The sequence below is a fragment of the Oncorhynchus tshawytscha genome, linkage group LG02, assembly GCF_018296145.1.
Source record: "Oncorhynchus tshawytscha isolate Ot180627B linkage group LG02, Otsh_v2.0, whole genome shotgun sequence".
In the NCBI taxonomy this organism is placed as follows: Eukaryota; Metazoa; Chordata; class Actinopteri; order Salmoniformes; family Salmonidae; genus Oncorhynchus; species Oncorhynchus tshawytscha.
Genome location: NC_056430.1, coordinates 54,708,170 through 54,731,920, shown reverse-complemented (window position 1 = coordinate 54,731,920; position 23,751 = coordinate 54,708,170). Strand labels below are relative to the sequence as shown.

The 23,751-nt window shown below is 40.8% G+C and overlaps 1 protein-coding gene across 3 annotated transcripts; it reads right to left on the bottom strand.

The window, feature by feature from the left end:
- Nucleotides 1–1,041: 1,041 nt before the first annotated feature.
- Nucleotides 1,042–22,395, bottom strand: pck1 (phosphoenolpyruvate carboxykinase 1 (soluble)). 3 transcript variants are annotated; one of them, XR_002956038.2, is made up of 10 exons: nucleotides 22,272–22,394; nucleotides 21,518–21,780; nucleotides 20,974–21,158; nucleotides 20,519–20,722; nucleotides 20,155–20,342; nucleotides 19,579–19,966; nucleotides 19,212–19,439; nucleotides 18,533–19,067; nucleotides 2,724–2,729; nucleotides 1,042–1,052 (listed from the first exon to the last, which is right to left on the bottom strand). XR_002956038.2 is itself a non-coding variant. In XM_024444963.2 (10 exons), the coding sequence occupies exons 2-8, from the start codon at nucleotides 21,739–21,741 to the stop codon at nucleotides 18,607–18,609; spliced, it is 1,878 nt and encodes a 625-aa protein (XP_024300731.1). In that variant the 5' UTR covers nucleotides 21,742–21,780; nucleotides 22,272–22,395; the 3' UTR covers nucleotides 1,042–1,052; nucleotides 2,724–2,729; nucleotides 18,588–18,606. The 3 variants fall into 3 exon arrangements, 2 of the variants coding, with proteins under 2 accessions (XP_024300731.1, XP_024300719.1); XM_024444963.2 differs by having other exon boundaries at nucleotides 18,588–19,067; nucleotides 22,272–22,395; XM_024444951.2 differs by lacking the exons at nucleotides 1,042–1,052; nucleotides 2,724–2,729 and having other exon boundaries at nucleotides 17,944–19,067.
- Between the last annotated feature and the right edge of the window lie 1,356 nt (nucleotides 22,396–23,751).

Here is a 23,751-nt window from a genome sequence, read left to right as displayed (position 1 = left end):
TCAAAACGTGAAATACATTGGGACTAGAAAAGAGAAGAGAATATGAGACTTGGATCATATACATTAGGACATGCAAAGGAAAATGTTTTATAATGGAAAACCAGGTTCCCTCACTTTTTCAATCCATTTTCCATCCATTTCAGTTTGGTGCCTAATTAATACAACCCTGGTTTCCTTTTATGGCAACCTGTCCTCATGTTCCGTAGTTCAGCCATATCTTATGCGGTAGTTAAAGGGTACCAAAGAGTCATAAACTCCAATGTGTCTTGCAAAACCTCGGCTAAAGAATGATTCAAGCGACAAGCCATATCAGTTACAATACAAACCATTCAAACCTTTTAGATAAACTCTCGACTTTGGTGCGTACATTGTATGTTTTTAGCATTGAGCAATTCAGCTGTGCGCAGGCTGATGCTATCGCCACGCTATCTCCCTGAGCAAATATTATTTGGGATCCCGCAGGCTCTTACAAAATTTAATTGCTCACTTTGCATAAGAAACATTGTGTTGACAGGGTTGCAAAGTAATAAACTTCTCCTATTAATAAAATGTAGGCTGAATATTGCACTGGATTAGACCCAAAGGTAATTTAGGTTATATTATAGAGTATATTTACATATTGGGTGATAGTGAATGATAGGGCTGTGTGTAAAATAGTTTATACCTGTAATCAAGAAGTCAATTGTTCACAATTGATAAGCGTGTTTTTTTAAGAGGTGCTAAATTTACTTATATAATTTTGACGATATTGACACAAAGGGATGTAATTAAGTATTTTCTTATTCAAAGTTCTGATTTAAAGACACACTATGGAAGTTTAGATGCTAATTGTTTATATAAAATGTTTACTTGATTGTTGAATACATTTCTTATCTCATGAAACATTTTCAGTTTCATGCAAGCATTGTATGCTGTTTCTCATGAGTGTGGGGAGCTGTGCCCCTTTGTGTTTCATGTTACATAATACGCCATACAACCAGCATTCATATATATATATATATGAAAATATATTGAATATTGGCTGCATGGTGTATATGTGGGGAGGTGTGCTCCTTTCTGTCCAATGAGGTCAATTGATAAGCGTTTTTATTTTAGAGGTGCTAAATGTTCTTACAGTTGAAGTCAGAAGTTTACAAACACTTAAATTGGAGTCATTAAAACTTGTTTTTCAACCACTCCACAAATTTCTTGCCAAAACCATAGTTTATTAACAAGTCGGTTAGGACATCTACTTTGTGCATGACACAAGTCATTTTTCCAACAATTGTTTACAGACAGATTATTTCACTTATAATTCACTGTATCCCAATTCCAGTGCGTCAGAAGTTTACATACACTAAATTGACTGTGCCTTTAAACAGCTTGGAAAATTCCAGAAAATGATGTCATGGCTATAGAAGCTTCTGATAGGCTAATTGACATCATTTGAGTCAATTGGAGGTGTACCTGTGGATGTATTTCAAGGCCTACTTTCAAACTCAGTGCCTCTTTGCTTGACATCATGGGAAAATCAAAAGAAATCAGCCAAGACCTCAGAAAAAACATTGTAGACCTCCACAAGTCTGTTTCATCCTTGGGAGCAATTTCCAAACGCCAGAAGGTACCACGTTCATCTGTACAAACAATAGTACGCAAGTATAAACACCATGGGACGACGCAGCCGTCATACTGCTCAAGAAGGAGACACGTTCTGTCTCCTAGAGATGAACATACTTTGGTGCGAAAAGTGCAAATCAATCAATCCCAGAAAGACCTTGTGAAGGTGCTGGAACAAACAGGTACAAAAGTATCTATATCCACAGTAAAACGAGTCCCATATAGACATAACCTGAAAGGCCGCACAGCAAGGAAGAAGCCACTGCTCCAAAACCGCCATAAAAACGGCAGACTACGGTTTGCAACTGCACATAGGGACAAAGATCGTACTTTTTGGAGAAATGTCCTCTGGTCTGCTGAAACAAAAATAGAACTGTTTGGCCATAATTACCATCATTATGTTTGTAGGAAAAGGGGGGAGTCTTGCAAGCCGAAGAACACCATCCCCATCCGTGAAGCACGGGGATGGCAGCATCATGTTGTGGGGGTGCTTTGCTGCAGGAGGGACTGGTGCACTTGCCAAAATAGATGGCATCATGAGGGAGGGAAATTATGTAGATATATTGAAGCAACATCTCAAGACATCAGTCAGGAAGTTAAATCTTGGTCGCAAATGGGTCTTTCAAATGGACAAGGACCCCAAGCGTACTTCCAAAGTTGTGGCAAAATGGCTTAAGGACAACAAAGTCAAGGTATTGGAGTGGCCATCACAAGGCCCTGACCTCATCCTATAGAATTTCTGGGGGGCAGAACTGAAAAAGCATGTGCGAGCAAGGAGGCCTACAAACCTGACTCAGTTACACCAGCTCTGTCAGGAGGAATGGGCCAAAATTCACACAACTTATTGTGGGAAGCTTGTGGAAGGCTACCCGAAACGTTTGACCCAAGTTAAACAATTTAAAGGAAATGCTACCAAATACTAATTGAGTGTGTGTAAACTTCTGACCCACTGAGAATGTGATGAAAGAAATAAAAGCTGAAATAAATCATTTTCTACTATTATTCTGACATATCTCAATCTTAAAATAAAGTGGTGACCTTAAACAGGGAATTTTTTTACCAGAGTTAAATGTCAGGAATTGTGAAAAACTGAGTTTAAATGGTATTTGGCTAAGGTGTATGTAAACTTCCGACTGCAACTGTATATCATTTTGAGAAGATTGACACAAAAGGATGTCCTATTTTCATTCCGTCCATAAAATAAACTTTGCACTGTTACTTTAAATCAGTCAATAAGCATTGTAGCATCCAGACAAATCATTCCAATCAATCATACATTGTAAAGTTAAGTAACCCTTACAATTCATTCCCTTCATTCCTGCAATTCTACACATTTTGACATGACTTATGCCATGTTCATATGAGTGAAAGTGACTAACAAAATGAATCGGGGCCCCGTGGAGGTCAGGGCCCCTGGGGACTTGCTCTGCTTGCCGGTCGGCAATTTGTCCATGATTACTACAAGTTTCAGATAGGCTGGCTAGACTAATTTACCTTTTTTCCACGAATAGAGTACCTTTTGAGTATTGTAATTTTTTTCTATAATAACTTTTTTTTCACATAATTTTATCATTCTGTCATAAAGAGCATAACAAACATGTTTTCTCATCTCAACAGGTGTCACGCCCTGATCTGTTTTTCCTGTCTTTGTGATTGTCTCCACCCCCTCCAGGTGTCGCCCATCTTCCCCATTATCCCCTGTGTATTTATACTTGTGTTTTCTGTCTGTCTGTGCCAGTTCGTCTTGTTGTTCAAGTCAACTCTCAGTGCCTGCTTTTCCACAGTCTCTCTTTTTCTCGTGATCCTGTTTTTGACCCTTGCCTGTCCTGACTCTGTGCCTGCCTGCCGTCCTGTGCCTTTGCCCCTACTCTGGATTACCGACCTCTGCCTGACCTGACCCTGGGCCTGCCTACCGTCCTGTACCTTGACCCCACTACTCTGGATTATTTTGTTGTTGTTTGCCTGCCGCTGTTGTTACAATAAACATTGTTACTTCAGAATAGATTAAGCAAAATCCCATTGCAAAAACCGGTTGAATCAGTGTTTTTTCCACGTCATTTCAACAAAAAAATTCAATGGGTTGATGTTGAAACAACGTGGAAAACTGATTGGATTTGCAAAAAGTCATCAATGTAAGGGAATTTTGTATTTTTTTCAATAAACTTTTAACTTAAATCCAATAACATGGTGACATATTTTGTATATTTCACTTTGAATACATGCTAGTTAACAATTCAATCAAATGTAAATAAAAATAGACGTTGAACTGACGACTGTGACCAGTGGGACGCTTATAAAGGTGACATTTAAAGTTACAAGGTTGACCGTAACAGGGTTGACTGTTTCATCTTAAATCAACCATAATTCCCCATGTGTGCAACAAGGAGGGGCAATTGAAGGCAAGCTTAACAAAAAAAATGTTAACTTGCTAAAACATTTCTAGCCTATCTATGCATGGGTAACAGCATTGACGTGTTATGCTCAACTCGCTCAGTTTTCCACAACAAAACACCAGAAAATGTCTAAAAGAGTTAAACCAGCTCACCTGTTTCTACAGAATAGTTTTACCATGTAAAAAATAGTGTTCAATTCACATTACGGGATTGACCTTATACCTGAGGGACAATTATATGTTTTATCACTAATCACAAGTCTGTTGTGGCTCATATGGAATTGTTTTAAGATGGTCATACCATGGATCATTTAGCTATTTGATTTTGGGTGTAAAAAAAATATATATATAAAACAATTTGATAAAATATTGAATTGGTCTTTTACTACTTTGGCCCATAGAAAGGCATTGAATAACACATTCATAAATGGCAAAATAGACAGTCAAAAAATAGTCCTGGTTGAGTGACCCGTCTTGAAGCCTGACTGGTTAGGGGTTACGAAGATTGTTCTTAGATAAATAGCCAGAGAGTTGGTCAGAGACAGTACGCTCAAGTGTTTTGGAAAGAAAACAAAGAAGGTATACCGTTTCTCAGTAAAGTATTATGTTTATCCTTAACCACTGATTCCTCGTCTGGTCTCTTCTCTGCACCTGGGTCCAACCTCACCACGTCACAGCAAGCTTCTGCCAACAACATGGACCCACCAGAGATCATCCAGATCAAGAATGTTGTAACCCACCAAGGAGCACTGCTGGAGTGGCAGCAAGAACAACTCCTGCCGTGGGAAATGGCGGTGTGGGAATAGCAGCCACCATCCTGCAACTTCATATTAGCCTTCACTGTCGAGCTGCGATGAATCTTCGCCTAGACAAGGGGAGACCCTGACAAGCTGTGCAGTTACCCCCCTCCCCAGGCTACCCAGTCATCATCTGTCACTACCCGCAACCCTCCACTGGGACACCTAGAGCCTCGCCACATCCCCCATGCATCCATTAAAGACCAAGAAGACTTCTCTTCTCTCCCTCCCGAATACTTCGAACTATGGGAGGCTTTCAGTAAAAGTCAAGCAGCCACCCTCCCTCCTTATCATCCATACAACTGCGCCATAGAACTCCTACCCAGCCCCAGCTGTCCCCGGGGCTGTTTTTACTCCCTCTTGATCCCTGAACATGCAGGTATGGACAATTACATCCGGGAGTAGCTGGAGGCAGGTTTCATTCACTCCTCAACATCCCCAGCTGGTGCACGTTTCTTCTTTGTTGAACAGGATCACGATTAAGAATCGTTACTTCCTACCCCTGATATCCGCCACCTTGGAGCTGGCCCAGGGGGCCCAATTCTTTACCAAACTGGACCTCCGCAACGCTTACAATCTGGTGAGAATCAGGGAGGGAGATTAATGAAAAACTGCCTTTAACACCCCTAGTGGCCACTATGAGTACTTAGTCATACCATTCGGATTATCGAACTCACCAGCAGCCTTCTAAGCATTGGTCAATGATACTCTTAAGGATATGTTGAATAGGTTTGTCTGATATTCTCCAAGTCCCTTCCTGAACACATCCTGCACGTCCACCAAGTCCTGAGATGCCTCCTGCAGAGTCAACTATACATCAAGATTGAGAAGTGTGGCTGGACCCCGAGGCTGGCAGGGCATTCATGGATATCGAGGGACGTTTCACCTCCAGACCCATCCTCGTTCATCCTGATCCTACTCGTCCCTTCGTGGTAGAGCTGGACACCTCGGACACCGGAGGGGTCCTGTCACAGCAGAACGAGGGGACAAGAGACTACACCCATGTGCCTTTCTTTCCAAGCGGTTCTCGCCAGCACTATGCAACTACGATGTAGGCAACCGGGAGCTCTTGGCAGTCAAGTGGGCCCTTGGAGACACTGGCTGTAGGGTGCACCTCATCCTTTGGTGATCTGGACGGACCATAAGAACTTGGTCTCCATTCAAGAAGCCAAGAGGTTGAACGCTCGCCAGGCTAGGCGGGCTCTGTTTTCACTCTAGTCTACCGCCCAGGATCCAAGAATCAGAAAGCAGATGCACTGTCCCCCAAACATGATGTCTCTAACAAGGAGAGGCACTCTGAGCTCATTATCCTCAGCTCCCGTATTGTGGCTCCTGTGTTCTGGAGTATAGAGACCACGGTACGACAAGTCCAGACCTGAGAACCTGATCCCGGCGGGATCCCCACTAACAGACTTTATGTTCTGCGATCAGCCCATTCTCGAGTACTACAATGGGGACACTCCTCTAAATTAACTGGGCATCCAGGGTTTAATCGGACACTGGAGGTCCTGAGGCAGAAATGATGGTGTCCCAACATGATTGAGGATGTGTGAACATTTGTTGCATCTTGTTCCACCTGTGCCCAAATCAAGTCCTCATGACAGTGACTGGCTGGGTTGCTCCAACCTCTGCCCATCCCCAGCTGGCCCTGGTCCCACCTGTCGCTAGACTTTATCACAGGGTTACCTCCATCCCAAGGGCTTACCACTATCCTGGTGGTCATTGATCGGTTCTCCAAGGCAGCCCATTTCATTGTCTTATCCAAGTTGCCCTCAGCGAAGGAGACCGCTGATCTCATGACTACCCATGTCTTTCGACTACACAGACTTCCCCAGGACATTGTCTCGGATCGTGGGCCTCAGTTCGTCGCACGGTATTGGAAAGCCTTCTGTTCCCTGTTGGGGGTGTCAGTGAGTCTCTCCTCGGGGTTCCACCCACAGTCTAATGGGCAAGCGGAGCGGGCCAACCAGGAACTGGAGAAGTTCCTCTGCTGCTTATTCCCCACCCAGACCAGCAACTGGAGCAAGTTCCTCGTCTGGGCAGAGTATGCTCACAACCTACTGCCCGCACCTGGATCAAAGCGTGATCCTCCTTGCTCCGCTCCTCTACCCAACACCAACACCAGGCAAACTGGCACCAAAGGCCTCTTCGGCACCTCCGAACAGGTCAACGAGTGTGATGTCCACCTCACCGTGTCACAGTTACAGATCAATGTGCAAAGTTTGATATCAAATATGGACCTTCTTGATATCTGGGTGCATGATACAAGCCTGGATATTTTGGTTCTCACAGTTACTTAGCTAAACGGCTTGATACCGAAAAAGTACATTGACATTGCTGATTACAACATCTTCAGGTGTTACAGACTGAAAAAAGGGGGGAGGGGTGGCTATTAGTGGTGGTCGGTGCCATTTAAGATGAGGAAGGACAAAACAATGTTTTAATGAGGATGGCCTTATTTCTATTACAGCCTATTGGATGACTGTCATTCATATTCCATTCACCCAGCTCAATGTAACATCGATAGGTTTATGCTACTACATGATGCTCAAATGTCCATATACCCATCAGGTGGTTGCTACAACCTAGTCTATGAATGAAAGTTTACAACGTAGGTGCAGAGGTTGAGAAAAATTTGAATAATCAAGGTGACAGACATTGACACATTCAATTGCACAATCTTTCCTGCCTCTAGCTGATCTAGAGTGTAGTCATTAGTCCAACAGTTGTAAATGAGAGTTTCTATTGGACAAATTCAGGTATGTTCATCCCCGTCAGGAGGCTTAAATATCCTGATCTAGTCAGATATACAGTGGGGCAAAAAAGTATTTAGTCAGTCACCAATTGTGCAAGTTCTCCCACTTAAAAAGATGAGAGAGGCCTGCAATTTTCATCATAGGTACACTTCAACTATGACAGACAAAATGAGAAAAGAAATCCAGAAAATCACATTGTAGGATTTTTAATTTATTTATTTGCAAATTATGGTGGAAAATAAGTATTTGGTCAATAACAAAAGTTTATCTCAATACTTTCTTATATACCCTTTGTTGGCAATGACAGAGGTCAAACGTTTTCTGTAAGTCTTCACAAGGTTTTCACACACTGTTGCTGGAATTTGGGCCCATTCCTCCATGCAGATCTCCTCTAGAGCAGTGATGTTTTGGGGCTGCTGCTGGGCAACACAGACTTTCAACTCCCTCCAAAGATTTTCTATGGGGTTGAGATCTGGAGACTGGCTAGGCCACTCCAGGACCTTGAAATGCTTCTTACGAAGCCACTCCTTCGTTGCCCGGGCGGTGTGTTTGGGATCATTGTCATGCTGAAAGACCCAGCCACGTTTCATCTTCAATGCCCTTGCTGATGGAAGGAGGTTTTCACTCAAAATCTCACGATACATGGCCCCATTCATTCTTTCCTTTACACGGATCAGTCGTCCTGGTCCCTTTTCAGAAAAACAGCCCCAAAGCATGATGTTTCTACCCCCATGCTTCACAGTAGTGGTGTTCTTTGGATGCAACTCAGCATTCTTTGTCCTCCAAACACGACGAGTTGAGTTTTTACCAAAAAGTTCTATTTTGGTTTCATCTGACCATATAACATTCTCCCAATCTTCTTCTGGATCATCCAAATGCTCTCTTGCAAACTTCAGACGGGCCTGGACATGTACTGGCTTAAGCAGGGGGACACGTCTGGCACTGCAGGATTTGAGTCCCTGGCGGCGTAGTGTGTTACTGATGGTAGGCTTTGTTACTTTGGTCCCAGCTCTCTGCAGGTCATTCACTAGGTCCCCCTGTGTGGTTCTGGGTTTTTGCTCACCGTTCTTGTGATCATTTTGACCCCACGGGGTGAGATCTTGCGTGGAGCCCCAGATTGAGGGAGATTATCAGTGGTCTTGTATGTCTTCCATTTCCTAATAATTGCTCCCACAGTTGATTTCTTCAAACCAAGCTGCTTACCTATTGCAGATTCAGTCTTCCCAGCCTGGTGCAGGTCTACAATTTTGTTTCTGGTGTCCTTTGACAGCTCTTTGGTCTTGGCCATAGTGGAGTTTGGAGTGTGACTGTTTGAGGAGGTTGTGGACAGGTGTCTTTTATACTGATAGCAAGTTCAAACAGGTGCCATTAATACAGGTAACGAGTGGAGGACAGAGGAGCCTCTTAAAGAAGAAGTTACAGGTCTGTGAGAGCCAGAAATCTTGCTTGTTTGTAGGTGACCAAATACTTGTTTTCCACCATAATTTTCAAATAAATTCATAAAATCCTACAATGTGATTTTCTGGATTTTTTTTCTCATTTTGTCTGTCATAGTTGAAGTGTACCATCTTTTTAAGTGGGAGAACTTGCACAATTGGTGGCTGACTAAATACTTTTTTGCCCCCCTGTATATGGTGAAGGCTCAATCAAGCTAGTCGTCTTGACTACTTTCTTATGTCATTTTCGCTGGCACCAAAAGATTGTTGGTTGGGGATAGAATGCGATTGGACCATCAAATAATTGGTATACACATTACTCTTACAAAATTTCTGCGAGGGCAATGATATTGGAAGGTAATCAAAGCCTACTGGATGACAACTTGCTTTTTCCTACATAACATACTGTAGGTACAGCAGATCCCCGTATTGTATGGCACCCCATAATTAGAGGCCATGCAATACTCATCTTTAAAACATACTAATCAGGGTGGATGACGTGGCAGGTGGCAGCGTGGTAGGCACAGCTTGTCCCATGAATTAATCACAAAAATTGAGGATTAGCTAATAACTACGAAACAAATATTCTGGACAATGTAGAGAATCTGAAACTATTTATTGATCGGCATTTTGATACGCTCAAAAAAGAAACGGATACATCGAATTGATCAAGAGAAGACCTTTTCTTGAGTTCTACGATCGAAACGTTAGGAAAGTAGGTGGGTGGAATATAAGGACAATTGGAGGTTTACAAATTTGCAGCTACAGTATGCTTAACAGTACAAATTATTATGTTACAGCTATATGGACAATTCATCATCATGGTTCTTTTTAATGATAAGTTTACAAATATTGGTTGTGGTAAATATAATTGAAACTTGTGTCTCATTATGCTAAGTGAGGAAATAAGTATAGTAAGTTATAATTGTAATGGCTTAGCAGATCATAAAAAAAGAATATCCATTTTTACATGGCTAAAAGAGAAATAATATAATATCTATGGTTTACAGGAAACTCATTCTACAAATATAGATGAGGTTGGGTGGGAAAAGGACTGGGAGGGAGAAATATATTTTTGTCATGGTCAAAGAAACTCAAAAGGGGTGATTATACTAATTAATACAAATTTTGATCTGATTGTGCAAACTGTGCAAACAGATCCGCAAGGAAGATGGATTATTTTAAATATGCTATTTGACCAAAACAGATCTGGCTAATGAATCTATATGGGCCAAATAATGATGATCCATATTTTTTCGAAAATATATATAATAATCTATTGAGCTCACAAGCAACAAAATAATACATTATTATGGTGGGAGATTATAATATGGTTTTAAGTACCTCAATGGATCGTAAAGGAAATCATTCTACAAACTATCCCCCTCAAGCACTTAAGGAGATTACAAAGATCATGGATACATTAGAAATGGATATTTGGAAGTTGAAAAACCCTGACCTAGTGAGATATATACGGAGGAGGCTTAATCAAGCTAGCCATCTTGATTACTTCCTAGTCTCGTTCTTGCTTGCATCAAAAGTTTTAAAAAGTATTAATAGGAAACCGAATGCGATCGGACCCCCATCAAATTGTCTTCCATATAACTTACAGAATTTCCACGTGGACGAGGATATTGGAAATTTAATCAAAGCCTATTGGATGACAATGTGTTCTTAACTAAGACAAAATAATTCATAATTTACTATTTTGTAAAACAGATCCCTTTATAGTATTGGACACTTTTAGAGAACATTCAATACAATACACATCATTAAAACAAAACCAGTTTAGGTCAAAAGAGATTAGACTGATAAAGGAAATAAAGGAAGTAACAGCGCAGGTAGATGGTAATGGAAACTGTACTATAGAGGCACAAAATTGGTTAGAGGAAAAACAAAAAGAAATGGAGGTACTTATTCAAGAACAATCAAGTGTAATGTATTACAAAAATAAAGCGAATTGGATGTCAAATTTGGAAGAATGCACAAAATGTTTTTTGAATCTTCAGCACAGAAATTCTACCAAAAAGAATTGACAGAAAATCGTTACAAATGATGGAGATATCCATGATTCACCAAATTATATTTTTCTTTTCAGTCTCCTCCGTTTCTGTAAGGATTTCTTTCCTAATAATAATAATAACAATAATAATAATAATTTATTTTACAGAAGAGGAACTTTGAGGCAATAAAATCTTTTCAGTCTGGAAAAACACCAGGGCTTGACGGTATACCAGTAGAGTTATATCAGACCTTTTTTTGTACTCAAATATCCATTATTAGCATGTTTTAATTACACTTATATAAATGGTAGACTTTTAGGTACTCAACAAGAAGGTCTGATTTCATTATTACTAAAACAGGACTCAGGTGGTAAGTATAAAGATCCAGTCCATTTAAAAAACTGGAGGCCTCTAACACTTCAATGTTGTGATGTGAAAATCCTGGCGAAATGCATAGCATATACAATAAAAAAGGTTATACCAGATGTTGTTCATCCTAATCAGACAGTTTTTTTTACGTGGATGGTATATTGGAGATAATATACGACAATTACTTGAAACATAGAGGATACCAGGTCTGGTATTGATAGCAGATTTTGAAAAGGCGTTAGATAAAGTATGATTAGAATTGATATATAAATGCCTGGAATACTTTAATTTTGGTGTATCTCTTCTAGAATATTTTAGCATTTTTCCCCATTTTCCATCCAATTCGCTTTACTTTTAAATATATTACACTTGGGTTAAAGTTCTGTACAGCAACCACAGATGTAAAATAGTAAACAATGGTTACTTCTCAGAAAGTATTGAGCTTTTAAGAGGAGTTAAACAAGGCTGTCTGTTGTCTCCATGTCTATTTATTATGGCCATTGAATTGCTAGTTATTAAAATTAGATCCAACAAGAACACCAAGGGGTTAGAAATCCAGTGGATAAAACAAAAGTGTCAACGTATGCTGATGACTCTAGTTTTTTCTTAAGTCAGCAATCTGGATTCCTGCACAGTCTCATTGAACATCTCGATCACTTTTCTAGCCTCTCTGGATTAAAACCTAATTATGACAAGTGTACCATATTATGTATTCGATTGTTAAAAAATACTGTCACGACCTGGTCTTAGTATTTTGTGTTTTCTATTTATTTGGTCAGGCCAGGGTGTGACATGGGTTTATTTTGTGTTGTGTTTTTGTATTGGGGTTTTAGTAGGTATTGGGATTGTGGCTGAGTAGGGGTGTCTAGCATAGTCTATGGCTGCCTGAGGCGGTTCTCAATCAGAGTCAGGTGATTCTCGTTGTCTCTGATTGGGAACCATATTTAGGTAGCCTGGGTTTCACTGTGGGTTTTGTGGGTGATTGTTCCTGTCTCTGTGTTAGTTGTCACCAGACAGGCTGTATTAGGTTTTCACATTTCAGTTTGTTGTTTTTGTATGTTTCGTTTTTATCGTCATTAAAGATGTCTCGATTTAACCACGCTGCATTTTGGTCCGACTCTCCTTCGACGGAAGAAAGCCGTAACAAATACACTGTTTACACTACCTTGTAGTTGACCAATAAAATGGCTGGATGGTAAAGTAGACATACTTGGTATTCACATCTCAAAAAATATAAATTAACTTCCCACAATTAATGGAACTTTTAGCCAGTCTCCTCGAGACATTCCCCATTGAGTTGAATTTACTCTTAGCAATGGTAGCTAGATAGTTTTCTTTTACGTAAAAAATGGCCCAAATCACCATCTATCAACATTAAATAAATAAAAGTTGAAGACACTGGCGAGACATGCCTAAATATTCTTCATATTTAGGCATAAAATATTATTTTACTGACTTTTTCTTTGCTATGCCACAAGCATGACTCCTCTTGCTTCTGCATTTTAATGCAAGAGTGAGAGAGGTCAGATCTGTCCATGAATAGCCAGGGATTCTAAGAAATAGCAGCACTGACCTGTGCTTTGAGAAGTAGACGGTTGGCTTGTCAGTTAAGCATAGCTGAAACAAAAACTGAACCAGTTATGTTAATTTATTAAACGGTTTCCAGTTCAACCAGTGAGACTAGTTAACCTGGAGATGCTGACAGGTCTACTCATATGACCATTTTGGAATGGGTGTAAAAGTCACCGTTGCCTTCATGGTGAAGTCCCTGAGCAGTTTCCTTCCTCGCCGGCAACTGAGTTTTGGATGGATGCCTGTATCTTTGTAGTGACTGGGTGTATTGATACACCATCCAAAGCCTAATTCAGAATTTCACCATGCTTAAAGGGATATTCAGTGTCTGCTACCAATCAGTGCCCTTCCTTGCGAGGCATTGAAAACCTCTATGTTGTTTGTGGTCGAATCTGTGCTTGAAATTCACTACTCGTTTGAGGGACCTTAAAAATAATTGTATGTGTGGAGTACAGCTATGGAGTAGTTATTTAAAAATCATGTTAACCAATATTATTGAACATGGAATGAGTCCGTGCAACATTTTTACCCCTGAATTTATTTAGGATTGCCATAACAAAGGGGCTGAATGCTTATTGACTCAAGACACTTCAGCTTACATTTAAAAAAAAATAATTTCTAAAATGTTCTACAAACAAAATTCCACTTTCACATTATGGGATGGGGTATTGTCTGTAGATCAGTGAAACACAATCTAAATGTAATCCATTTCAAATGCAGGCTTTAAAACGGTGTGAATACTTTCTGAAGGCACTGTATGTAATTGCTGTGGATGGGCCATAATAACAAGACTGTCCACATCACAGATTTGCATGCAATAAAGTGTGCATTTGAAACCAGCTGCTACTCTATTTTTATAATATATGCATAGTCACTTTAACTATACCTACATGTACATATTGCCTCAATTAACCCAACTAACCGGTGCCCCCGCACATTGACTCTGTACCGCTACCACCTGTATATAGCCTCACTACTGTTATTTTCAGTCATTTTACTTCTTCTTTTTCTCTTTACTTATCTATTGTTTATCTAATAACTATTTTTTACTTAAATTGCACTGTTGGTTAGGGCTTGAATGTAAGCATTTCACTGTTGTATTCGGCATACATGACAAATAAACTTTGATTTCATTTGATTTGCAGGGTTGGGGAGTAACAGATTACACGCCATATATTACATGTAAGGGATTACAAAAAAAGCTGGTTTCAAGCACAGTGGGCATCAGGTGTTTATTGAAAGGGACCATAGGAGGAGGCAGGTAGCTGTGTCCAGGGGCAGGCAGGTCATACACGGTAGGTCCAAAAATGGCAACAGTACAGGCAGGGAGTAGGCAAAAGGCGTTGTGAGTGAGGCAGGCAAAAACTATCATCAACGGGAGGAGAGATGGACGGGAAAAACCAGAGCTCTGAATAAGTGTCTAAAAACAAACAATACCTCACAGTGATGGGGTGCAAGGAACTGAACTAAATAGTGTGGGATGATGACATGCAGGTGTGAGAACTGGAGCCGGATTCACAAAACATTACTTACAAAAACAATTAAGAAGCTGCTAAAGACAAAAAAAATAAGAAGTTCATAAGATAGTTCATAAATGCAATTCCTCAAAATGTTCTTAGGGATTCGTAGTTTTCTTAGGAACTTAGTACAGTGCCTTGCGAAAGTATTCGGCCCCCTTGAACTTAGTGACCTTTTGCCACATTTCAGGCTTCAAACATAAAGATTTAAAACTGTATTTTTTTGTGAAGAATCAACAACAAGTGGGACACAATCATGAAGTGGAACGACATTTATTGGATATTTCAAACTTTTTTAACAAATCAAAAATGGAAAAATTGGGCGTGCAAAATTATTCAGTTAAGTTAATACTTTGTAGCGCCACCTTTTGCTGCGATTACAGCTGTAAGTCGCTTGGGGTATGTCTCTATCAGTTTTGCACATCGAGAGACTGACATTTTTTCCCATTCCTCCTTGCAAAACAGCTCGAGCTCAGTGAGGTTGGATGGAGAGCATTTGTGAACAGCAGTTTTCAGTTCTTTCCACAGATTCTCGATTGGATTCAGGTCTGGACTTTGACTTGGCCATTCTAACACCTGGATATGTTTATTTTTGAACCATTCCATTGTAGATTTTGCTTTATGTTTTGGATCATTGTCTTGTTGGAAGACAAATCTCCGTCCCAGTCTCAGATCTTTTGCAGACTCCATCAGGTTTTCTTCCAGAATGGTCCTGTATTTGGCTCCATCCATCTTCCCATCAATTTTAACCATCTTCCCTGTCCCTGCTGAAGAAAAGCAGGCCCAAACCATGATGCTGCCACCACCATGTTTGACAGTGGGGATGGTGTGTTCAGGGTGATGAGCTGTGTTGCTTTTACGCCAAACATAACGTTTTGCATTGTTGCCAAAAAGTTCAATTTTGGTTTCATCTGACCAGAGCACCTTCTTCCACATGTTTGGTGTGTCTCCCAGGTGGCTTGTGGCAAACTTTAAACAACACTTTTTATGGATATCTTTAAGAAATGGCTTTCTTCTTGCCACTCTTCCATAAAGGCCAGATTTGTGCAATATACGACTGATTGTTGTCCTATGGACAGAGTCTCCCACCTCAGCTGTAGATCTCTGCAGTTCATCCAGAGTGATCATGGGCCTCTTGGCTGCATCTCTGATCAGTCTTCTCCTTGTATGAGCTGAAAGTTTAGAGGGACGGCCAGGTCTTGGTAGATTTGCAGTGGTCTGATATTCCTTCCATTTCAATATTATCGCTTGCACAGTGCTCCTTGGGATGTTTAAAGCTTGGGAAATCTTTTTGTATCCAAATCCGGCTTTAAACTTCTTCACAACAGTATCTCGTGGTGTAGCCTGGTGTGTTCCTTGTTCTTCATGAATCTCTCTGCGCTTTTAACGGACCTCTGAGACAATTTTTCAGTTTTTGATTTGTTAAAAAAGTTTGAAATATCCAATAAATGTCGTTCCACTTCATGATTGTGTCCCACTTGTTGTTGATTCTTCACAAAAAAATACAGTTTTATATCTTTATGTTTGAAGCCTGAAATGTGGCAAAAGGTCGCAAAGTTCAAGGGGGCCGAATACTTTCGCAAGGCACTGTAAATATCTTCTTATGTGGCATTGACATTAGTGACGTGCATGAAATTAATAAATATGCCTATGTGACTCTCATGATAGGATTTGGCCCACTATAATAAAGTGTTGATATTTACATTTTATTACAACTATTTTTTTGCTTTATGTCTCGAGAATAAAAATGTTTTATAAAGGGCTCCCCGGACCCTTTATACACACACACAAAAAAACATATTTTTTCACATATTATAGCCAGACTAACGTTAGCTACTGTACATCAAAATCAAAAATGGATAACCAAGGAAAGCACAATTAAAAACTTCAGTTAACAAGAGCTTGAAGTGATGGTGGAGGAAATAGCAGCCAGGAAAGGGTTGCTGTTGGGGAGACTTGGTAGACATCAATAGGAGAGGATGGCGAGAGTGGTGGAGTCTGTCTTTGCCGTTGGGGGTATGGCAAAGGACAGTGACGCCGTAAAAAGTCAGTTGTCCGACATCATGTCGGCTGCTAAGAGACCATTAATGTGGACCAGCTGGAGTTGAAGGTGTCGTCCATGATAGGAGAGATGATGGTAGAGGGACTGAGCAACCGGTAAATTAGGTAGCTACCTTAGCTAGCCAACGCGTCCCGACCTTATAGCCAACAACATAGCTAACGACGTTAGCTAAATTAACCAAGTTCTTCTTTGCAAATTGACGAGATAACGCTAGCTATTTAACACTTCTAGAATATTGTAATATATTGTTAATTACTAGCTAGCTAGATAATAGGCGTTTAATTTGTTTTCGTGCTGTATTGAAATATCCGGTAACCAACTGTGTCTGTGGTGTAAGAAAACGTTCATGTTTACAAAAGTATTAATTTGTCTCAAGACAAGGGTTTAGCTGTCCTAAAGCTGAGAAAATTTCCAAGAAGAAATCCTAAAGCATTATTTTCAAGAATCCCATTTCTTCTTGACTTTTTTCTTAGGAAATTTTTTGGGAAAAACCTTAAGAACATTTCCAATAACATTATTGAGGAATAGCAACATTGCTTAACTTTCTAATGAGGAAAAAATGGCAGTTAAGAAGACATTTCTTTTTAGGAAAGTTTTGTGAATCCGGCCCCAGGCGATTAGAATTCCGGTGATTGGGATCTGGAGAGTAAGCTGGAAAGTGGGGCTTTTATTGCTCAACCTAATCCATGCTGATAAAAAATAATAATCCATAGGCCTAATGGACAAATGCTCAAACTTGCACACTTTTGATAGACTTAAAGGGGCAATCTGTAGTTGCCACATCCATTTTGGGATTTTAAAATTATATATACACTACGTTCAAAAGTTTGGGGTCACTTAGAAATGTCCTTGTTTTTAGAAAGAAAAGCATTTTTTTGTCCATTAAAATATCATCAGATTGATCAGAAATACAGTGTAGACATTGTTAACATTGTAAATGACTATTGTAGCTGGAAACGGCAGATTTTTTTAATGCAATATCTACATACAGAGTACATTAGAGTGTCTAGTTTGAGAAACAGACGCCTCACAAGTCCTCAACTGGTAGCTTCATTAAATAGTACCTGGAAAACACCACTATCAGTGTCAATAGTGAAGAGGCTTCTCCGGGATGCTGGCCGTCTAAGAGACGCCATGGAGGAGGCGTCTCTTTCTCAAACTAGTCACTCTAATGTACTTGTCCTCTTGCTCAGTTGTCCACCCAGCATGCACCCAGTATCAACTTCTAATTTACTATCTTGTGGCAGGAGAATTAGATTTTGGGTCATGGTTAATTGTTTTGGGATTTGTGTGTGAGGTACAGTAGGGTTTTGTTCCAGTACATGCTCTTGTAGTTATCATTACCATGCATATAATCCCACCGTATAAATCAGGCAAGACAGTCATACTTCAACCACTTCTATGATAAGAAATCCCACATGTAAAAACCAGAAGAATCATAAGTGAATTTAAAGTTTAAATAAAGTTTATTGTTGTCTTCCTTTTGAGATTTCAGATTACAACAAAGAAACAACAAGGCAATACGATAGAGTACAAAAATAAATTAGGACATAACAAAACAGAAACAGTGAAGACCTACACACATTTGAGATGTGTAGGGGTGAAATACATGTAGGTGGTTGGGTCCATGGTACAGCAATGTTCACATCTAACCCGCTGTACCAACATGGAATTACCATATAAACATATGGCTTTGGCTATTATGCGTTAATAAGTTATTGTTAAATAACACAGACATCAGTTGTTTGGACTGCATCATATGCTTTGAAAACAGAGATGAGCAACTGATCAATTGGGACTACAAAGACTGTTCCCAGATATTCTTAAATTCATCGTTAATCTTATTCAAGTGTAATTCACCTCTATTTTAACTAGGTAAATATGCTAACAGTGGAGGATTTCTGTTTTACAAGAGAATTAGAAAACAACTTTGAGGAAAATTAAAGTTCTCTACAAAGCAGGTTTCTAAAGTGTCTTTTGAAAATAGCTAACTAGCTCAGTTAAATATTCTAGAATGATCTCTATTCTCTCGTCTGTAGAGGTCTAAGGGCTTTTGGGCTCAGAAGTGCCACATTTCTCTTTATCGCTCTCTGTCTCTATCTCTCCCTACATCTGCCTCACCCTGTGCTCAAGACACTCTAGCTGCTTGGCCACCTCATTGGGAAGATCGTCATTAACCTGGATGTCAAAGTAGGCCCTAATATCCTCCACCTCCTTTTGCCAGAAGTCCTTAGACAGACTAAACAGCTCCTCCAGGTTCACCTGGTTCTCCCCCAGGCCCTCCAGGTTCAGGGAGCCCTTGCAGGGCAGGTAGCCCACGGCGGAGGGCATGGCTCCGGCTTCTCCATCCAACCTCCGGAACATCCACTCCAGCACGCGGATGTTGTCCCCGAAGCCAGGCCACAGGAAGCTGCCGGACTGGCTCTTGCGGAACCAGTTGACGTGAAAGATCTTCGGCAGCTTGGCATTGGGCCGCCCGGCCATGCTCAGCCAGTGGGACAGGTAACGGCCAAAGTTGTAGCCGAAGAAGGGCCGCATGGCGAAGGGGTCATTCATGATCAACTTGCCTGGCGGATTGGAAGAAGAAGAGAGTTTGGTAAATATCATTCTTCAATTCAGCTCCATGTCATTTCCGCTGTCGTCTTGACATAAGTTTCTACAAGTTGCTGTAGTCATCAATGCAGCAGGTTACACTTGGGAGTTTGACTTACCTTGGTGCTCTGCGGCAGCTGTGGCTTCTGATCTCATGGAAGCTCCGACAAACACGCCGTGTTGCCAGCTAAAGGCCTCGTAAACCAGGGGGACACCTTCAGGTCTACGTCCCCCAAAGATGATTGCTTCAATTGGGACACCCTCAGGGGACTCCCACTGGGGGTCAATGATGGGACACTGACTAGCTGGAGTGCAGAAGCGGGAGTTGGGATGTGCGCAGGGCTCTCCTATGGGAAGACAAAACAAGAGCGGAGAAAACATCAGTATACAAAACAAGGGAAGTGTGTTTCAAGAAGTGTGTTTAATGAAGAACCAGCCTTGTGGGGAACAGCCAGCCTTGTGATGACCAGCTTTGCGGAGACTTACCATCCTGGGATGTCCAGGGGTTGTTCTTCCAGGAGGTCACTGTGACTCCCTCAGGGAGTTCCTGGTCCATGCCCTCCCAGTAGACACCACCATCGCTAGTCTCGGCCACATTGGTGAAGATGGTGTTTTTGCAAATGGTTTTCATGGCGTTGGGGTTGGTCTTTGCTGAGGTTCCAGGTGCCACACCAAAGAAGCCATTCTCTGGGTTAATGGCTCTCAGGTTGCCTTCGTCATCGAACTTCATCCAGGCGATGTCGTCCCCAACACACTCCACCTTCCAGCCGGGGAGTGTGGGACTGAGCATGGCCAGGTTGGTTTTGCCACAGGCACTGGGGAACGCAGCTGCAATATACTTCTTTTGACCAGCAGGGTTAGTAATGCCCAGGATCTGAACAACAACAAAGAATAGTGCATTTTACATTTCCATTCCAGAAGTAACTGACAAATTATAGATTTTTTGTTTGCAATGTGGAATTAAAACAATCAAGTGGAACCATACTGTACTTGTGCACCTCAGCTGTTCTCACGGTACACTATGCACTTATTGGGTTATGTTTATTGTTACTATGCCCTTACCAGCATGTGTTCGGCCAGCCAGTCCTCCTCCATGGCGATGCGGGAGGCAATGCGGAGTGCAAAGCATTTCTTTCCCAACAGGGAGTTCCCTCCGTAGCCACTGCCAAAGGACACAATTGTTCTACGGTCAGGAATGTGGGCGATCAGGGTGAGCTCAGGGTTGCATGGCCAGTTATTGACCAGGGGCTCTGAGAGAGAGAGAGAGAGCGAGATCTTGGATTTGAATGGATAATGGTAGTATTGTAGTACTTTATTCTTACATTCATTTTACATCTAAATATAACCGGCATTGAACAGAAAAATAATGTAATTTGTTTCAGAGTTTTCCATGCATGTTGAACGCATACCCTTGTGCCTGACTTACTTTTGAGTGGCAGGGGGCAGCCCACAGAGTGAAGGCAGCGCACAAAGTCTCTGTTTCCCAGTGCGGTCAGCACAGCCTTGCCCATGCGGGTCATCACCCTCATACTGGCCACCACATAAGGTGAGTCAGTCAGCTCCACTCCGATCTTAGACAGGGGGGAGCCCACAGGCCCCATGCTGTAGGGGATCACGTACATAGTACAACCTAAAATAAAGTGAACAGAAGTGATTTTAGGACTCATGGTGATGGTGCAGCTAGTGTATGTTCTTCTGGTAAAGCATTGTGTAAAAATAAATAAAGATAGTCATCATATAAATATGCTCCCAATAATATAATCGGTAATCATCATTAACATGTAAATACAAGAGAAGATAATGCTACTCTCAGTCTTAACATTGTTTTGTGTCAATGTACCAGTAATACAGCAAAACATCCCAGTTGATTTTAGACTGTACCTTTCATGCAGCCTGGGAAGCGCAGGTCCATAGCCTTGTCCAACTCCTCCTGAGACATCCAGCGCCCAAGCTGGCTGATGCCACCTACTCGTGGAGACGGAACCGTGTCCCTCTGCTCCTGGGTCACGATGACCGTCTTGCTCTCCACGCGGGCCACGTCTCTGGGGTCTGTCCGGGCCAGCCAGCTGAAGGAGAGAAGAAAAGAAACAGACCATTGGATCAAGACTCGAAATATTGCCACCGCCACCTCTCACCATTGTCACATTGTTTTTCCAAGTTTGAAATGGAGGCTGTAGCTATAACTATATGGGGAGTGGTCAGCCCATAAGTTATTAGAAAAAATATCAAATCATGTCATATATATCCGTGTATATATGTGGTCAATGTCATTATAATACTAGAGCAACATTTGCAACATCCATTAAATATTATAACAGGTCTTAAACTTCGTCTGCCTCTTCATCATGCTCAGACCAGCACACTACACAACCACAGTTATCAACATGACATCTATTCACTGAAACTGAATGGTGAGGTGACCTACCAGTTCTCATATTTGGTCAGCTTCTTGATCATGCCCTGCTCCTCCAGTTTGGCCAGGATGGTGTGGTTCTCCTCTTCAGAGCCGTCACAGATGTGCAGTGATTCGGGCTGACACAGGTTGATGTTAGTCTCTACAAACTCCTTGACGGCCGGGCTCAGTGCACCCAGGTCCCCCTGGACAACCCGGACGCCTGCCTTGTTCTGGGACTGCAGCTGAGGAGGCATGGTTGGTTCTGTTGGCTGGAAGTGGATGTCACTGGAGAACTAGAGGAGAGAGGGAAGGATGGAGAAGGGATATGTTGAAAAAAGTGGGCAGTTTGAACTTTCAGGTTGGTGTACAGTTGCCAAATAAGCCACACACCACACAACGACTGGTATTGAGTGTTTGTCAGGAAAACATTGTCCAAGATTCATTTTTATCTGTTCAATGGTAGGATTACAATTCCATAATGTTACAATGAAGTATGATTTTTAATTTCCTCATATGTATTCAGAGAACAATGTAGATTATGAACCCATGGTCCTGAATAGAGACTGCATAATATTAATAAACAGATATATAACATTTTATAAGTGGAATATTTATTTTACATATGTTTGCATTTTAATAAAAATATTATTCTAAAACTAATAGAACTATTTTGTAGCAAAACAAGATGACAACATCTCCTTGCACCACGTCTCTTCACAAATGAAATGCATGGAAACAGGATAATGAAATCCTACAAAAAATATTTTGTATAATATTGCAGTACCTTTTCTTCTTTGTTATAAAGAAGGAGTTAGATTTGCCTCATCAGCTTAGTCTTGATGATGAGGTTTTGATGCTTTGTTGTTCCCTGATGGGCTGTTCTTGAATTGTATCCAGTTAGGAGAAGTCTGTCTTTTTATACTTTGGGAATGTTTTGGGGGAAGGGATGACCAAAGGTGGCCCGTCCTCAAAGTTATTTGCATGAACTTATAATACCTTATGTTCAGCTCTTGGAAAACTCTGACAATCCTCAGTGAATCATTAATCCTAAGAAAATACGTAGTTGGGGGAGTTAATCATTCAACTGAGCATCTTGTTCTTTCAAAGGGATAGTTGCACACAACCGTGCATCTCTCAAGAGTTGAACTTTGATCCATATTGCAAGTGATTCAACAGTTTCGCTATGAGCGTCATCTGACTCTTGCTATTGGCACATTTTGGAGGCACGCCAAAGATGGACAATGATCTAAATGCTGACACTGTAAGACTATAAAGGAATGTGCCAATCCTTGAAGTTCTAATAATTCTGCATATTTTTGACATGTCAAAATAAATGTAACTTATAATTGTGGATGTAAATATAAAACATCAAATTTTTTTTTTGTTCACATGCCCCAAATACAACAGGTGTAGACTTTACCATGAAACGCTTATTTACGAGCCCTTTCCCAACAATGCAGAGTTAAAAAATAAGAAAAATTGTCTGTTGGAAAGCAGACTGAACCAGGTTTCTTTTAGAATTTCATGTGCTTAGCTCTATTCTTTTTCATTTTATCCTAAAAAACTACCTAGTCTTGCCAATGACAAACATACCCATAACATGATGCAGCCACCACCATACTTGAAAATATGAAGAGTGGTACTCAGTAATGTATTGTGCTGGATTTTCCCTAAACAGAACGTTTCAAATCAAATCAAATCAAATCAAATCAAATTTTATTTGTCACATACACATGGTTAGCAGATGTTAATGCGAGTGTAGCGAAATGCTTGTGCTTCTAGTTCCGACAATGCAGTAATAACGAGCAAGTAATCTAACTAACAATTCCAAAAAAAAAACTACTGTCTTATACACAGTGTAAGGGGATAAAGAATATGTACATAAGGATATATGAATGAGTGATGGTACAGAGCAGCATAGGCAAGATACAGTAGATGATATCGAGTACAGTATATACATATGAGATAAGTATGTAAACCAAGTGGCATAGTTAAAGTGGCTAGTGATACATGTATTACATAAGGATGCAGTCGATGATATAGAGTACAGTATCAACGTATGCATATGAGATGAACAATGTAGGGTAAGTAACATTATATAAGGTAGCATTGTTTAAAGTGGCTAGTGATATATTTACATAATTTCCCATCAATTCCCATGATTAAAGTGGCTGGAGTAGAGTCAGTGTCATTGACAGTGTGTTGGCAGTAGCCACTCAATGTTAGTGGTGGCTGTTTAACAGTCTGATGGCCTTGAGATAGAA

Coding starts and splice junctions, on each gene's coding strand:
- pck1 (XM_024444963.2), bottom strand. CDS start 21,741: ATGCCTCCTCAGCTGCAGTCCCAGAACAAGGCAGGCGTCCGGGTTGTC. Junction 21,159..21,517: donor CTGACCAAATATGAGAACTG/GTAGGTCACCTC, acceptor TCTCTCCTTCAG/CTGGCTGGCCCGGACAGACC. Junction 20,343..20,518: donor CTGCCCCCTGCCACTCAAAA/GTAAGTCAGGCA, acceptor TCTCTCTCTCAG/AGCCCCTGGTCAATAACTGG.